The 17,003-nt window shown below is 55.0% G+C and overlaps 5 protein-coding genes across 5 annotated transcripts in view; 3 read left to right on the forward strand and 2 right to left on the reverse strand.

Annotated features, from left to right (window-relative positions):
- Nucleotides 1–1,667: 1,667 nt before the first annotated feature.
- Nucleotides 1,668–2,404, reverse strand: SPRG_06696 (hypothetical protein; the record flags this gene model as incomplete). The annotated part of the gene is made up of 1 exon (XM_012345507.1): nt 1,668–2,404. Exon 1 carries the CDS (start codon nt 2,394–2,396, stop codon nt 1,668–1,670), a length of 729 nt encoding a protein of 242 aa, XP_012200897.1. The 5' UTR covers nt 2,397–2,404.
- A 2,539-nt stretch (nt 2,405–4,943) lies between these two features.
- SPRG_06697 (hypothetical protein) lies at nt 4,944–6,063 on the forward strand (the record flags this gene model as incomplete). Its single annotated transcript, XM_012345508.1, has 3 exons — nt 4,944–5,602; nt 5,722–5,921; nt 6,011–6,063. The coding sequence occupies 3 exons, from the start codon at nt 4,944–4,946 to the stop codon at nt 6,061–6,063; spliced, it is 912 nt and encodes a 303-aa protein (XP_012200898.1).
- Nucleotides 6,064–7,457: 1,394 nt separating this feature from the next.
- SPRG_06698 (hypothetical protein) lies at nt 7,458–7,872 on the forward strand (the record flags this gene model as incomplete). Its single annotated transcript, XM_012345509.1, has 3 exons — nt 7,458–7,482; nt 7,532–7,579; nt 7,635–7,872. The coding sequence occupies 3 exons, from the start codon at nt 7,458–7,460 to the stop codon at nt 7,754–7,756; spliced, it is 195 nt and encodes a 64-aa protein (XP_012200899.1). The 3' UTR covers nt 7,757–7,872.
- Nucleotides 7,873–12,965: 5,093 nt separating this feature from the next.
- On the forward strand, nt 12,966–14,323 carry SPRG_06699 (hypothetical protein). Its single transcript, XM_012345510.1, has 2 exons — nt 12,966–13,649; nt 13,691–14,323. The coding sequence occupies exons 1-2, from the start codon at nt 12,996–12,998 to the stop codon at nt 14,279–14,281; spliced, it is 1,245 nt and encodes a 414-aa protein (XP_012200900.1). The 5' UTR covers nt 12,966–12,995; the 3' UTR covers nt 14,282–14,323.
- Nucleotides 14,324–14,634: 311 nt separating this feature from the next.
- The window catches only part of SPRG_20167 (hypothetical protein), a gene marked incomplete at both ends in the record, with an annotated part of 8,125 nt that continues 5,756 nt past the window's right edge, over nt 14,635–17,003 (reverse strand). Inside the window, one exon of the mRNA XM_012345572.1 lies at nt 14,635–16,323. Within this exon, the coding sequence (XP_012200962.1) occupies nt 14,635–16,323 (1,689 nt within the window). The remainder of the gene's footprint in view (nt 16,324–17,003) is intronic.

Below are 17,003 nucleotides of genomic sequence, written 5' to 3' on the forward strand. Positions count from 1 at the left end.
GTTCCGCATGTGCCGTTTACACGCCGCGTCTCCCGCTCGGCTAAGCCTCTCGGCGGCCGGCTCGTCGTAGCACCTTGGAATCGATAGTCCACCACCATTTCCAGTTCAGTGTAAATTATATCTAAATAGACTCACTTCAACAACAATCTTGGCGCGCGATTACTCCTCGCTCATCGAAACCTGTTAACTGGCAGTATAAAGTAGCTTGGCTTGCGACCCCTTGCACTTGCAGCTCTCTGCGTGCGGATACATCTAGCGCAGAATGAAGGATCATATCCGACGTATTTATTTGCTTTTGGTACTCAATTTATCAATGGCGAGTCTCTCGCCACAGACGCTTCGTCCCACAGCCCACCGCGAGCAAGAAGAATGCAGTGTGTGGGCCAAGTCCTCCAGTCGCAGTGCCCATCACAACGACCGACGGCTAGATCGCAACATTCCCAGTCGTCACTCGTAAAGAAATCTTGCCAGGACGAATAAAACGCAGGCATCGGGCCATGAAGGCGTCCCATAATAGAACTGCACCCTACGACGCGACCAAGAATCCTAATAGCTGGTCGCCTGTCGCTCCACTGTGTGAGCGACGTCACAGCTAGTTCTGCGTCCACGCTAGCTCCGTTGTCTGCAGACCAGCACCACCTACTGGAGCAACTTGCTCGTGGATAGTGCGCTCGTGGTGAAGAGGGGCACCTTAGCAGGGCCATTTCTTGCTGCGCATCACATCTTTGAGTGTGAAATGACGGGCCAGAGGATGGCGATGACAACCGTGGTGCCTACTTTCCACCAATCACAGTGCGCGCGTGCCCATCAACCAATGCGATTGGCCGCCTGACGATGGCAGATCGTCGTCAGACCCCGAGATGAGCGTCGTCGTCCAAAGCGTGCCCGGTTGCCAAGAGCGCTGAGCGCTACCAAAAGCTGGACTGGAGCGCGGTCGAGCTCCTCAGTAGCCGCAACGACCTCCTCACAGCCCAGTCCCTGGGGCTCATTCGGCATACTACGCTCTCGTCTGCCAGTCGCAGGTCGTGAGGACCGTCGACGTCGATTTCATGTGCTGGCAATGGCGCTGGGCTGGTGCCGAGCCTGGACTCCAACGCAAACGAGAGATGGCAGCGCAGAGTGCGGCCAAATACAACCGCCCGCAGCTACCGCCCACAGCAGTGATGAGTGTCATTGTCGATGCACCTCGGCCACGACCCAATTCAACTTCGTCGGCGAAAGATGAAGCAAACAACAACACGAAATCACTGACAAGGTGATGACGTGCGAGGGCCGGATACGTAGAGATCATCCGCCTCCAGTCACAGGATTGCATCGCGCATGATTGCGGGTCCTGGTGATCACGGCGCTGTGCGGGGTCCGAGCAAAGACCACCTGTTGAAACCGAGTGCAGCATGTTGGCGTGTCGGGATGTCGTAGACCAGTTCGTAGACCGCTCATGCAAGTCGTTCAGCATCCCACGGTGTCGTCACACGACGGCATGTGCTCTATCTGAGCCGACACGAACAGACGAGAGATATCCGTACGCAGATCACAGCCACCACATACGCTCCAATAAGGTGCTACCTTTGCATGCATTTTCGGTGGCAAAGCTCAGACTTGAATACGGTACTTGGAAGAATACACGATTTCATAGTGGCGGTTAGGGTCAAATAAAAACTGAAGCTCTACAGCAAGTCGCTTGATCGCAAATACGCTTTCCGCAACCGACGGAGCTCCTCTCGCGCCGCGAGCGCCACCTGATCCAATTCGATCGACGTCTGACGCGGCTCCGTGTACACCACCCGTCCGAGGCGTCGGGGCAAATGCCGACCACAGAGCATGCCCGTGGCCAGCTTCTTCGTGACACGCATCGGACAGCAGCCGAGCTCACCGGCCACGAACCCGCGCAGCGTCGACCCGTCGCGAAGGTGCAAGTACCCGAGCATGAAGGCCTCGACGAGCTTGAACGCGTAGAGCTCTTCTTCGTAGCGCCAGTGGCCGCCGTGATGCGCTTGCATGGACGAGCGAGTGCGCTTTGGCCGCGACGTCACGCTGAGCGACGCGGCAGTCTCCAAGAACGAGCGTCGGAGCTCGTTCAAATGGAGTAAGGTTGCTTGGACTTTCTCCACAGAGAGAGTGATGTCGCGGCAATAGCTCTGTCGACCGATGCGCGGCGCGAGAGGCTGCGTGTCGAGGTGGCCGTGACCGAGTTTCTTGGAGACGCGCATCGGGTTGCAGCCGAGCTCGGACGCGAGGAAGCCGCGCAGTTGGGTGCCATCGGGCACAGCAGGCAGTGCGCCGAGGGAAAAAGCACGCAAGAGGCTGGCCATGTACATCACTTCTTCGTGCGTCCACGCGCCAGACCGCAGAGTCTCGGTACTGGTGGGAGTCGTCAAAAGACGAGGTAGATCCATGATGCGGCTTTATTGAAAATGAAATTGCGCGTATGGAGCTCGGTCTGCTGGCACCACCCAGTGTGCTCCTTTTTTCGCACCACTCAAATTAAAAATTCGAATAACCTTCTCGGGCGCAGCGTTGTATCTGTTGTTTGGCGCAGGAACGGGGTCCCGCGGTTGCTGATCGACAATCGCTGTCGCACGTATTGACGTACAGCCGGTGGGACAGATGGCGCCCATTACGAGAGGGAAGCTTTTAGGCCGTGCAACTGCGCAGAGAAGCACACGCAATCTTGCTGAGCAGATTCGTCAATTTACGCTATCGTCCAGTGAAGATGACGTGAGCTGGGTGCCTGTACCAAGCACCAGTCGTCCCACAGTGTTCAGTGGATGGCGCGAGCTCGGGAAAAGCGCGATGGGCTCGTTGTGAATATTTGGTTCTCGAAAGCGGTGCAGCAGAGCAGTGCAATGTGGTGAGAGAACGGATGCGTTCGGAGGGCGACGAATGCGCAGCTCCGTGTTGCACTGCCCGGTCGCGATCAGGATAGGGCGCGTTTCGGTGGCTTCTACGCTTTCGCCCTATTTCCATCCTAGTACTTCACAAAACCTTTAATATGCGGGCAATATCAACGGAAGCTACGACCAAACCCTTTGAACGCTATAGGCAGGAAGCTTTGCCATATGCCCTTTGCCCGGAAACCATAGTGACGACTTGTCGCCCAGCTTTGTCGCCCACGTTGCGCCAGCACCGAGTAGTGACCAGCGCTCTGGATACCGTTTGCACCAATCAAAGGCGTTTATCGAGCATACGCGTGTTTGATTGGACACTGGACACTCTGCTTTCTCGTCGCCTACGTACATTTTACAAGAATGACCGACAGCTTTAATGAGCGAAGCTGGCGTCCTTGCATCATACCTCTACCGAATAAGTAGATGCAAAGCGTCGTCAAGGTCGATTTAGATATTCACGTGCGCTGAATGAGAGAAGGAGGCGGCTATGCTGTACTTGGATGCTCGGCGGCAAGCCGAGATACATGCGTCCCCGCACCAACGCGGGAGCTGATTGCAACGACCACTGCGCAACCTTCCTGTATGAGTGCGTTGAAGATAATGCAACGCGGAGAAAGAGTAGACTTGCACATATGTTGCTGTACTACCGCGCGTATCGGCATACAAAGTTGCGCTGCCGTGATTGCGTGTGCCCTCAGCGAAGCTCGCGACAATCTGTGCGAGCTCATTGCGGACACTTTTTCAATGCGGCCACGGCGTGGATCAAGCCAGCTCGGACCATGCGTGAAGAGCTTGCGTGGCGGCGAAGCTCCCTTTGGTCCAAGCGGCTGCGTTGCCACGCTTTTGTTGGCCCAGCAAGACGCTTTCAAGGCTGAGAGTCTTCCGCGGACTCTTGATAGGTTGCATATACTAGCTGTATATATATGTACGTTGGTCGCTTCGCTGCGCGTCCAGCGCCTCAAGGGCCTCTAAAAAAAATTGAGTGCATCATTTCCGGGAGGTTCTCGACACCAAGCGCATCACGTTGACATCGTGGGTTCGATGCGCGACCAGATCACGATACCAAGGTTGCCCACGATTACGTGTGCTCGTGTGTCCGCCCCTCCTGCTTCACTGAGTATCCATCTCGGGGATTGGCCGATGGGTCTCTGTGTGCGATTGTGTCCAGCGCACTATAAAGGACTTTACCCTCGATGATTTCCATTGCGGTGAAATATTAATAAGGGCCACTGCCCTCGGCTCCGGTTGGCTCCTGCTGCCCAAGGCTGCTGCTGCTTTGTGCCAAGAGAGGCAAGGACGAGTGAGAACTCAGCGTGAGGTGTGATTTTTGTTGAAAGAAAGCCTCTCATGACCGCTTGATGTCTGTTGGCGGAGTTGTTTTGCCCCGTTCATTCCATTAGCTCCCGAGATTCCGGGCCAGGTGCCGCACCATAGATGAAAACGTGTGACCGATTCGAACTGATTCATCAACTTGCCTCGCCCACTGCAAAGGTACGCGTGCAGCTCCGCCTTCGCCAGCCTATCGGAACACTGGTGGCGGTTTGCTCGTAACATTATCGTCAGGATGTTAGAGCACCCAACGAGAAAAAGTATCGCCGGCAGAGGGCACCAAGGCCCAGTTGAATCGTCTAGTGCGATATTGTGGTGGCGTCTTGTTAGCGCAATGGTGAGTCAAATGAAGCGTCAGGGCGAGAGAGGATGGCTCGATGTAGCCCTCAAAACGCGGTTCAGCCTAACGCTACACCACGCACTCGATTCCAATGCACGGAATTCAGTGCCTTTCCTTCAGGCTGCAGTCGACATCTTTTGGTTGCAACAACCTTGGCTTACAAGCTTGGTTCGAGTTTTGCCGGCGTCCTTCGATCAATGTTTAACATCTGTTGAACTCGGTGGGACGATGACTATTGTAGTCATACTAACCAAATTTCCCAAATTCGCAACCTACACCCTTTCCAGTCCGCCGTGCTGCAAAGCACCCCATTCTAGCATTCGCCATGGTACACGCAATCAACTGACGACGACAAGAGCAACGTCCATGTCGTCGTCTGTGGCTGGATGCACGGCATGTCGCGCCACGTCACCAAGTACGCGGCGCTCTACAGCGACCTCGGTTTCTCGTCAAGCACAATCGTACTGAGCCGCGGCTTGGACTTTTTCACTCCGTGGACATCGGTTGCCGCCGAGACGGCTGCGCGCCTCTGTGATCCGACTCAAACGCTGCGCCTTCACGTGCACATCATGTCGAATGGCGGTGCACGGTCCTGGTTCTGCCTCGAGCAACACCTTCAGCGGCGCCAACAGCCGTACATCGTCACGTCGTTTGTCTTTGACTCGGCGCCGAGTATGGTCCGCGGCGGTGTCGGCGACCCGCGCCCGTTCGTAGCACACGTCAAGAACCCGGTGGCGCGTGGCGCTCTTTACGGCGTCATGAAGCTCGTCATGGTCGCGTGGAGCGCGCTCGCGTGGCTGCTGCGATGGGATCATCCGTTCACGCAGCTCTTCGAGTCGCAGATCTGCACAACGGGTGCGATCCCCAAACTCTTTTTGTACTCGAGCGCCGACACCATGGTGGTCGCCACCGACGTCGAGGACGCGATCCTCGTGGCCAAAGCCGTCGGCGCCCGCGTCGAGAGCGTCGACTTCAAGACGAGCGCGCATGTCGCCCACTACATGGCGCACCCTGAGACCTACCGTGCGGCCCTCGCTTCGTTCTTGTAACCAATTTATTGGCTCGTTATACGTGATCATGCAGCTTCATAGGGTTGGGGTTCACGGGCTAGACGTCGCGCTGTCGTCGGTGCAAGCCTAATTTTACTTTATGAAATGACGAGAGTCCGTGGTACGACACGCTCGAAGGCAAGTACTTTACGCTCCAGGGCTTCCGCATGACGTGGCTCGGCCGCCAGTGCACGCACATCCTCGTTTCGACGCTCGAGTTTCTCAAGATTGCGCTGAAAGGTACGGTCAAGGTCTCGCTCATGCTCAAGAAGACGACATTGTCGCTGCCGGCAAGATGGACATCTTCACGCCGTCGTACTTTTCCATGGCGCAAGCCGCTTACGCCCATCGAAGTAGACGAGGCGGCCTCTATCTTTCTCATGCTGTACATGTCGCGTTCCAAGTGTACTACCTCCGACCTGGCAGCACGGCAGTCGCAATGGGAGTCTGGTTGTGATCAATGTGCGCAGCTGCGAGGCTTGCCCCAACAGTCCGTGGCATGGCCGAGTTGCGCGTCGATCCACAGGGTGTTGACAGAAAAATGTCCGGATAAAAATACGTGGCAGCATGTACGCCGTTTCACTGTAAACGAATTGAAAGCAAGCCTCGTTGTCGGTGGCTTGGTACCATGAATAGGTTCGTGGGACATGGCGTGATGAGGATGCACGACAGTGTACTTTAGGCAGAAGCCCTCGTTCGATCACTTGATGCCATTTTGCGATCGAACGCAGTCGCCAGCGCATGGGACGCGCCATCGTCCAGTTGAGCAACGTGCGTTTGCTTTATCCGGATAATGTGCTGCGCACAGCCTGCCAGCTCAGAGTCGTCCGGATACAAGAATCGAATCCAACGGGCTCGTCGTGCCATTCTCCAACAAGCCATGGAAGTATCGGACGACGTCAAGAAGGCGCAGCAGCGCATGGCCAAAAAGAAGTACCGCGCAGCCAACAAGGAGAAGATTGCGGCCACGAAGAAGGCGTACGACGTCAAGAAGGCGCAGCAGCGCATGGCCAAAAAGAAGTACCGCGCAGCCAACAAGGAGAAGATTGCGACGAAGCAGAAGGAATACAGACAAAAGAGCAAAGACGTCCGCCTGGCCAAGGACAAGTCGTGGTACATGGCGAATTCGGCGTACAAAAACGCATACCGCCGAGCTCGGTACGATGTCCTTGCGATCAAACCGAGTGGTTTTCTCATGTCCTTTCCTAGTCGGGCGCGAAAGAAGGCGATTGCGGCCGGCGAGATTCCGCCGCCGCTGCCCAAAGTCGCCGACTTCCGAGCTCAACACGACGCCTCTGGCAGCGTCGCTCCGGCCGCGTCGACGGATGCGGCTCCAGACGATCTCCTTGAAGAAGACGACGACGTTTCCCATCCCTTGGCTGCGACCACCAAGAAGGTTGTCATGGTCAGCTTCACGGACGAGCATCCGTTCAACATGCGCGAGCGTGGGCCGGAGCCGTGCTGCGACGAGTGTGCGCTCTTCCAGCCGAACGCGCTCACGTCGGCGACCAACACGGTGCTCTTGGCGGGCACGTACATGTGTACGTTCTGCCGCGACTGGACCTACTACCGTCTCCACCGCAAGCACAAGCGCACCCGCGCCGACGCGCGCCTCGACGCTCTCACAGCTTGAGCTTTCTATCTCTTTCTATGTTGCATAATGAAGTGTGTTGATCTTCCCAGACAAGTTGTTTCTGTGCCTCCCACACATCAATACTCCAAGGGCTCGCTTCAGGCCATTAACCCAGATCCTTGGCATCGCCAGAACGGCCCACGTAACACAGGCAAGTGCTACGAAGCCCCGATACCTCGACTGGCTACGCCAGCATCAGCGATATTAGTTCATTGAGCATGCACGACGCGCTCTCGGTCGTTGGTCGGTGATTTGGACGAGGATGGTGTCGTCGCTCAAGAGACATGCATAGATGTGCAAGGCAACGTCGTTACGGACATTGTACAGATTGAGCAGCTCTGTTCGCGCTGCGATCCTGCGCGCTCCTCGTCGTTTTGATAGGATTATGTCCACAGCTCTCATGGCCAAAGCCGTCGGCGCCCGCGTAGAGAGCGTCGACTTCAAGACGAGCGCGCACGTCGCCCACTACATGGCGCACCCTGACGCCTACCGTGCGGCCCTCGCTTCGCTCTTGTAACCAATTTATTGGCTCGTTATACGTGATCGTGCAGCTTCATAGGGTTGGGGTTCACGGGCTAGACGTCGCGCTGTCGTCGGTAGAAGCGACGAATGTCACCTAATTTTAGTTTTATGACATTCAAGTTGTGTTGAACATGACATGGGCAGGTCAGTTCACATGCAGTACGTAGACAATGAAGGGCTCAGTCCAGAGCTTATCCAGGAGTGAGAAGCACAAGGCTAGGTCTCCAAGTGTCCGGCCATCATCACCACTAATATCCGGAAGCTGCCTTCCGGATTCCCGCCATCTAGAATATTCGAGAATACTCCATTAGCAGACCCTTGGAGGTTGTCTTGTTGTACGTGGCTAGTATCAACTAACCGATGCACACCTTAACACACCTGATGATACCAATTGTTCCATCCCCAAGTGATAGAACGCCTTGTGTATCCTCTTGGCTAGCGCCTATAACTCTGCAAGTTAACACTCCCACTCAGTGGTTAGGTGATACTGCAAAGCATGGTTGCTCGCCTCGTAATGCTTCCGCATCGTAGCCGTCCATTCGGAGGCTATCATATCCTTTACTAGTACCTTAGAGAGGCAACATGTTTTAAACACGTTGTATAAAACCGAGGCTAGAATAACGCACGGGCAAGGCCGTCGTAGACTAGAGCATCTCTGGTTTGACTCCTCTAAAACCCTTCACTGTCCACGATGACGTGAACCGTGCTCCATGCAGTCCTTTCGATCACTTAGAACGATCGTTTAGTAGATTCGCGAAACTTTGGTAATAACAAGTTGCAAGCAGCTCGTATTTCCGTTGTTTCAAGTAATCCCGCACACGATCCATTCCCTTTTGAGCAAAGAGGACCTTTTGGACGAAAAGGATTTGCGCCTAGAACCTTTCGATCCTTAATATGTCGATGTAGGTCGTAGACCTGGAGTTACGATTGTCTTGCTTGCAGCAAGCTCCCACTAACGGATTACTCGCAGCTGCCAGCGGACAAAAGTCACTCAAGCTCTTTCGAGACTTGCATCAACAACCCTTCTCACCACAGACGTCGTTTCCTTAGTCTGTTGCGTCTGATTTCTCAGGTAGCCTTATTCCGATAAAAGTCATGGCTCTTTGGATTCTGTGATCCAAGTCTCCCACTACCTCGGTAATCGACGTAGGGACAAGCACAGACCAGCATTGGCTTCAACTATCTCAATAGTTGTGCCCAAGCAGACGTTGCTGTGCAGCCATAGCCTTATTCCTTAAGTAATCCATCGAGAGATGCATGTCATAGCAACACTCGTACATGAGCTTGTCCTTAGCTCCATGTAGGATTTCCTTCCAGTGGCTCACCAAGTGCGCCACCGCCCGACTCCTCGATGCAATACTCCCAGAGTACGCATGCAAGGTACCTGACATCCAGCATAGCCTCTTGGATTCATGCTTCGAGCACTGTAGTGATACTTTCGTGCATACAGCAGTGATCCATTGGGACTACACTATTGTGTCATGGACACGATGTCGTGAAATTGGCCCTCGTGCCAACTTCCCTTTCCTCTATATTCTTCTCTCCCACCTTTTTGACGAAAATGAGCTAGTCATTCATTGGCGCCAAAAACCAATAGGGAAAGAAGCGTGCAGACGCAAAGCGCCGTTGCACCGAGAGTAGCACTTCCGTACCTTTTCAGATAGGTAGTTGCCACAAAAATCCTTGAGGTCGAAGCATACAGTCCATAGCTGGACTTTTGTCGAGGACAAAGTGTTTCGCTTCATCAAGCCTGTGTAGTAGCACATATTGTACATAATATGGCACCAGTCTTCACAAGGTTAGCTTCTGCAAATCCTTGCCGACCATAGGTCACATGAAGACAAAGTTATCCCGAAGGATGGCCTCTGAAGTCCTTTTGCATCGTAGAGATGCCCTTCCATATCCGTATCGGACTTAGTCCTGTACGGCAGTAAATACATTTAGTGGGTTGAAGCGATCGAGGGTCGGATGCGCGCATTTCATCCTATACCTTTGGCGACACCTCGTCAACCACACTAGTGACATCAGTAGCAAGCGATGGCATTGAATATATTGGTGCGTCCACCTCAATTCGACCTCGGTCGCTAGTCACAAGATAGCCTTTTCTCAAGTTCCTTTACTTGCCTTTGATTGACCGATGAATGCCTCGAGCTCATGATCTCGCACCATCATGAATCGGCATAACCCACTCGCGTCAGTCTACTAGTAGTGTAGCTCCCACTGTTGTGGTACTAGCTAGTAGTTGCCATAGAGGCTGCATGAGTCTGGAACCTTCCTTCTCCTTCTTTCCAGTCATGATTCCTTCACCTCAGATCTCCCACCGACGAGGTAGTCCGGTATTATACCGTAACGAAACCAAAGGTTTGCCGCTTGGCGCCACGTCCTATGTGGTAGGAGAATTCCTGATGTAAGCAAGCTTCGAGAGCCGCTTACTGTAGTCTATCCATCGCTGGGCAGAGGACAAGTCTGCGCACTGCAGCAAATGATGAAAGACTCCTTACAGCCAGCCTCACAGCATAGCATCGTGGAGGATTTGTGCTCGCTAAACTGCGATAACACTATATCCCGTCACGATCCATGAGCGATAGCTGTAGTTCCCTTTAGGAAGTCAGAGACGACTAGACCTTCAGACAGAAGAGTCCATAAGAGTCTCGTATATGCCTTACAACACTTCCTTTCTCCTTAATGAGAGCAGTGACATAGCACTATGATGCTCAAACCTTTCCTTACAGGTAGCGAGACGCAGTCTCCCACCTTTCCTGTACGCAGGTAGACGTAGTAGTCAGGCATGCAGACGATAATGTCCACACTGAGCTTTGTTATCAGTGCCCGGGTTGATGCAGTGTCCATCTTAATGTATGGAGACAAATCATTAAAGATTGTCATGCATGACACGTGGCTCGATAACTAGGCTCACCCTTAGATGACGCAGCGTTGCTAGCCTTCCATGGCCCACAGGACCACAGGTAGAGCTGCCTGCGTCATGAAAACCTTATGCCCTTTGAGTTTATATACTCGTTGCCCTTGATGCGCTTCGAATGAAGCTGCTAAGATGTGGTCGCCATAACATCGACTTGCGTGATCTTGGCTTGATACAGGTACTGTACCGGTGCCAGGACCCGTTGCAAAAGTACAACGCAGTAGCGCAAGTGATGTATGTACGTTGTACCCACAAAAGACAAGTCGTCCATGTAAGACTAGTTGTCCATAACCTTATGGTTTTGTTCGCCATCGTTGTGCACAAAACGTGCAACAACATTAGGTCGAGCAGAAATGCCCTTGAGATGTGAAGACAATGTGTCCACAGCGTAGTCATAAAGACATCAATTCTCCATTGAATGAACTCGTCAATTGAGGAAGTATCGTAGACGTCGGTCGTACGTACTACACACCACACTCTTAACTGCTCCACAGCTCGTTTCAGACGGCACTAGGAGATACTCCATATTGTGCACAGAAACACAAGTAAGCCATGTTTGCAGCCTCAAGTAAAGTGGCATTCATAGCCTCGCAACACCCAAAAGGATACCTCATCAGTATTGATGACCACAACCATCAAGCAATGCGAAGCAGAAAGCTCTGCAACACTTGGATAGTTGCGTCGTCGCAGACAAGTTCCAACTTCAGAAGAGTTGATCCTATGCGGCTAGCATCATCAACTAATGCGGCTCGTAGAGTGCATAAGTGACAAAGTGCAGTGCGATATTGCAGCACAGCAAAGCATAGCCTTTGCACAGTCGCAATACTGTACAAATGTCCTCAATCCGACGGACAATGAACCTTAGTACCATCACGTAGACAGTTCCTTCTTTGCTTTGTGAGCAAAATAAGTCCTTTCCCTTTCATCACCCCTTCAACCGCATACCAAGCGCAGGAATACCAGATTCCATGTGCCCAATGCAGGCTTTGGTGTCCAACAATCGCATTACTGTAGTGCTAAGTTGGCCTTATTCGATAGGTCAGGCAGACTACTCGTACGAGTACAAGATGGCCTTACTATCGTACACCTATAGACCAATGTACTGTTGTTGTACCGTTTGGTCTTGAGATCACGTGAGGACAGGTCATCATGCCGTTCGAGAGCACCCGGCAACACAAATTGTTACTTAAGGGTCCCAGGAACACGTTCGTGAGACGACCTCAACGTAATATTGACGTTAGCATTCACCTAACCTTTGATGATTGCATTTCGCAACGTCATAATAGCCTAACGGTTGGCGCGAAGCCATCCGAAGCTCCAGTGATCAATCCACACAGCACCACACAGTGGACGCTTTGGATGGAATGCCACGGAGAAGTTCCTTTCGCATCGGAGAGCTGAGACTCAGCCAACGTTTCGGTAGTAAATCCGTAAGTGAGGTCCTGCAGAGAGAGGAAACCTCAGGATTCGGGACTACCCAATAAACCTTTGTGCATTGGAAAGCGGTGAAGCTTTACCAACGCGCCGAGAGTCTATCCGCACATCAGTCGCTTCGCAACATCGTGAGATAACAGACTTCGGAGAACCTCAGCACAGAGGCTCACCGCAGCGAAAGCATGCAGTAGCGACTGGCTTCGGTGTGAAGGTCGAATCCCCGACAGCGACGGTCGGCGCAGGGCCTTAGTCGTACGGTCTCGGCTTCTACCTTCGTCGTCGTCGTAGTCGTCCGTCCAAGGACGGGTCGTCGCGCGTGTACTTGAAATGTTGAACATGACATGGGCAGGTCAGTTCACATGCAGTACGTAGACAATGAAGGGCTCAGTCCAGAGCTTATCCAGGAGTGAGAAGCACGAGGCTAGGTCTCCAAGTGTCCGGCCATCATCACCACTAATATCCGGAAGCTGCCTTCCGGATTCCCGCCATCTAGAATATTCGAGAATACTCCATTAGCAGACCCTTGGAGGTTGTCTTGTTGTACGTGGCTAGTATCAACTAACCGATGCACACCTTAACACACCTGATGATACCAGTTGTTCCATCCCCAAGTGATAGAACGCCTTGTGTATCCTCTTGGCTAGCGCCTATAACTCTGCAAGTTAACAATAACAAACCCACGCTACAGCGCAACGCCTACAGAACATGGACAATGTTGTGTTGTCTAGCCTTTATCCGAGAGGGTGAAGCAAGCGTGCACCTGCTTTTAGGGGTAGGTGTCTTCCGTATGTACGCTAAGCATACACGTACGAACAAATCGTACATACGGGATGTACGAGCCCGAAACGATCTTGCTTTTTGGTGCTGGGCGACGGCCGCGATGACCAACTGCCGCCTCCTGCGCCAGGGCCTCGAGCTCTTCGTGCCACCGCACCCGGCGCAGCTAACGCCGACGGCGGTCTTCCTTCCGACAGTCGAAGACGAGCGCGTTTGCTTCGACATTGGCCTGCGCTGCGTCGAGAAGGGCGTCTTCACCTTCTGTCTCGAGTGCGACCGCGCTGGCAGTCGCTTCAAGAAGTTTCTTCATCTGAGCCTCGCGTCGGCGCGGGCGCTCTTGGCCTCGCTGCAGGCGCCGCCCGCGTACGAGGAAGTCGCGGCGGTGGCGATACCGCACCCGATTCTCGGCGCACTCCTGGGCTGGCGCCGCTCCGCCCGCGAAGTCCTCCGCTTCCTCTTGCGCCTCTTTGACACGCCGCGCATCCTCGTGGACCCGCGCTTGCACGTGGGCTTGCGCCTTGGCGCGGACGAGGCGAATGGCGTGTGCGAGATCGCGTGCCAGATGCACCTGTGGCGCACTCGGGCCAACCACGTGCGGCAGCGGGCGATCTACGAAGCCCGGGCGATCGTGCAAGCCGTCTACTGCCACGACTGGGAGCGTGCGGTGCTCACGGCCAAGGTACTTGCGCGCTCCAGCTCGCGCAGCTCGTGCCACCAGCCACTGCGACTGCCCTTGCTCGTCTACGACCACGACACGGTAGAGAATGCCATCTCGTTGTCGTCTGCATCCTGTGCTAGTGCTTCCGGGTGCTTCTGCCTACAGCCCACGACGCCGGGCAAGTGTTGGGGCCCGGTGGCATCTTGTATTTTGTATTGACCACGACGCACGACCACGGCTACGCGCTGCAAGACTTGGACGGGCACACGCTTGCCGCAGTCGGGTGGGTGTCACCGACGTCGGTCGTCGTCCGCCGTGCGATGCCGGCGTGCCGTCTGCATCCCCAGAGCCGTGACGAGAGCCTCGTCGATGTGCTTGTCGCGACCAGCGCCCACGGGCAGATTGCTTTTGGTGTGACCAACCTCCCCGGGCTCCTCGGCGGCTTTGCTACCCTCTGCGTCACCTCTAATGACAGGTCCGGTCTCAACTATGAGATGACGGCGCGCAACAGTGCGGGATTTGTCATCTTCATGGCTCAATGGCGTCAAATGAGACCGGCGTCCGCGACCAAACCATCCCGCTCTGCACCACCGACGCGAACGACGTCGTCGTCGTTCGAGTTGACAGTGTACCCAAGCCACGACGTGCTCGTGCTCCTGGCCATGGGCATCGCCCTCGACCTCCTACAGGAGAGCTCGGGCGCTACCTCCAGTGGAACGCTTTTAGAATAGGAGCAAAATGCTAGTATGCATAATGCCAAGTATCGAGGCCTCAAGCTCTCAATGCAAAGGAACGCACTCGAGACGCACGGACAGGACAGTATTTCTAGCTCCGTTGCCACGTCACCTTGGTCCGAAATGAAATTGATCGACAGGTGGCTCGTTGAGCCAAGATGGTAGCTATACGACGGAGTACACTCCCACGCGAATTCGTCCTTCTTGCGGGCATCCTTTGAGAAGGGATGCTGGGATCCTCAGCTGCAACGATATGTTGGTACCCACGTCCAACAGCGATGAACGCGGGCGGCTCTTCCGACGTAATCGAGGTAAAAAAGTGGGTAGTTAAGAAAATTAGAGCACACGGGTTAGCCCGACATGTTGAAGTTGTCGAGCTGACTGCAAAAGTCGTCTTCAATGCCGGCGCCAACCTGCTGCTTGGCGTCCTTGCGCTTCTGCTTGCGGAGGGACTTGGCCTTTCGCCGCGCGAGCAGCGCCGTCTGCGGGTTGAGCCGGTCCTCGGCAAACTTGGGCCGCGGCGCGTGGTGCGTCTGCGTCTCGTGGCGGTGGTCATTGTCGTCGTCGTCCATGTCGTCGTCCATGTCATCGTCGTCCGAGTCCGAGTCGACCGTCGCATCCACAGCCGTCGTCGTCGTAGTTTTGGCCGGTGCCATGCCCGGGAGCGGGGCCATCTCGACGTCGTCGCCGCCGTCGTCTGCCGTGTCGAGGTACGTCGTTGGGTTGAGCGCCTGGTCCAGATCAAAGTCGGCCGAGAACGAGTTGACGATCATGACGCCGTCGTCGAGACGCGTGTCCTTGATGGCCGGCGGCGGCGTGAAGAACGGGATCTTCCCGCGGTTCCAGTCTTGGAGGACCGTGCGCGCGACGGCCTTGCGATCCGGAATGCCGCCCTTTCCGAGTTTGCCTTGGGCCATCGCGAGGTGCACGAGGAACTCGATCGTGTCCGTGTACGCCGGCACGTCGTAGAGGGCTTGGATCTGCTCCTTCGAGCACCGGCCGAGGATGATTTCGACGGCCGGGATCGGGTCGCTAAAGGCTTCGGCGTTGACGCAGTTGCGCAAGATGAGGCGCTGCGAGTCGGACGTGTCAAAGACAATGCCGGGGCAGTCGATGAGCTTGATCTTGTTGTCCAAATGGATCTCCTGGATGACCTTGGTATGCCCGGCGATCGACGAGACGCTCGCCGCCTTGGAGCGCTTGAGCGAGTTGATGACACTGGACTTGCCGACGTTGGGGTACCCAATGACGCCGACGGTGATCGCTGTCTTGATATTGGCGCTGCGGCAGTAGTTTTTAAGCAGCTGCATGAGCGCCTCCGTGCCGACGGCGCGGCTGCCCGTCATGAGCTTGCCTTGGGCCTTCTCGCCCTTGGAGATGCCGCTCGACGAAATGTTCTTGTCCTGCGTCGACGCCTTGAACGCGATCGTGGGGTAGGACGTCCGGAGGTGCGCGAGCCACGGCTGCAACGTCTCGGCCGGCACCAAGTCAATCTTGTTGAGGACGAGCACGACCTTCTTGCCCTTGGAGCGCATAAGGTCTTCCATGTCCATGGTACGGCAGCCCATTGGGTCGCGCGCATCGAGCACTTCGAGGATGACGTCGGCGCGCTCGACGACCTTCTTGAGCTCCTTCATGTACTGCTTGCGCGAGTGGTCGTTGAGGATAAGCTCGCGGCCAAACTCGTCGGCCGCCGCAATGCGCTCGGCCTCGGTCGCGTCGTACTTTTGGCTCTCTGTCTGCGCCTTGCCGAGGAGGCCTTCGAGGCTCAGGCCCGCGGCCGTGTTGCGCTTGTTGTGCACGAGGCCCTGGCGCAGCTCCTTCTGCTTGATCTTGAGGTTCTGGCGGGCGAGCGCCTTGGCCGCACTGATCTTGGGCGGCGCAATGCCGGGCGCGGCCGCGGGCTTGACCTGGCTGCGGCTCAGCGCATGCGAGAGAGCGACCGAGTTGGCGCTCGTGGCGGTCTTGCTGCGGCGCTTGGCCTTGGCCTCGTTGCGTCGCGTCTGCTTGTCCTGCTTGTTGTTGGCCATCTTGACAAGCTTCAAATGGGCACGCAAAAGGAATGGACGGAATATCCGCCTTGGGATTGGCTTATTATACAATTGTATAACCAATCGGTTGGCGTATTCATGGAGCATCCACCTATCCACGTTGCGCAAACCGTTGTATTATAGCCAATCCTAATGCTGTACATGACATCCCCTCACGATTGGCCAAAACTTTCGCCTACGAGCCAATCGTATCGGCGTTTTGCGTCTTTTTTGCGCCAATGCCATTCGCAAGATGCTTGAGTCGCCGTACGCTTGCCTCCTCCAAGATCATATACGTCCAAAGCTCTAAAGTACTGGCGAGACGATGGCGGTAGCTCGTACCAGTGGACGAGCACAACGCATCGCCCGCTTCGAACCGCCGACAAGATACGCTCGCCATGATTGGCTGAAAAGAATGATTACAGGCGCTTTCATCCAATCCAGAGCTACCTTTTCAATGGAATCCACCAATCCCAAGCCATCGATTATTACCCAATCCCAAGACGGAAGGCTGTGGGGTCCAAAAATGGATTCGACTCCCGATGCCAAGGTAAGCAGCTTCTTCGCCAAGAAGAAGGGCAAGAAGAAGGCGCCGGCGCCGACCCCGCGGCCCCGACGGAGACGCCGGCGTCCCCGCCCACTGGAGCCGAAGAAGCCGTGATCCAGACCAAGGGCAAGGTGCTCTCAGC

Source organism: Saprolegnia parasitica (genome assembly GCF_000151545.1).
Source record: "Saprolegnia parasitica CBS 223.65 unplaced genomic scaffold supercont2.23, whole genome shotgun sequence".
Taxonomy (NCBI): domain Eukaryota; phylum Oomycota; class Saprolegniomycetes; order Saprolegniales; family Saprolegniaceae; genus Saprolegnia; species Saprolegnia parasitica.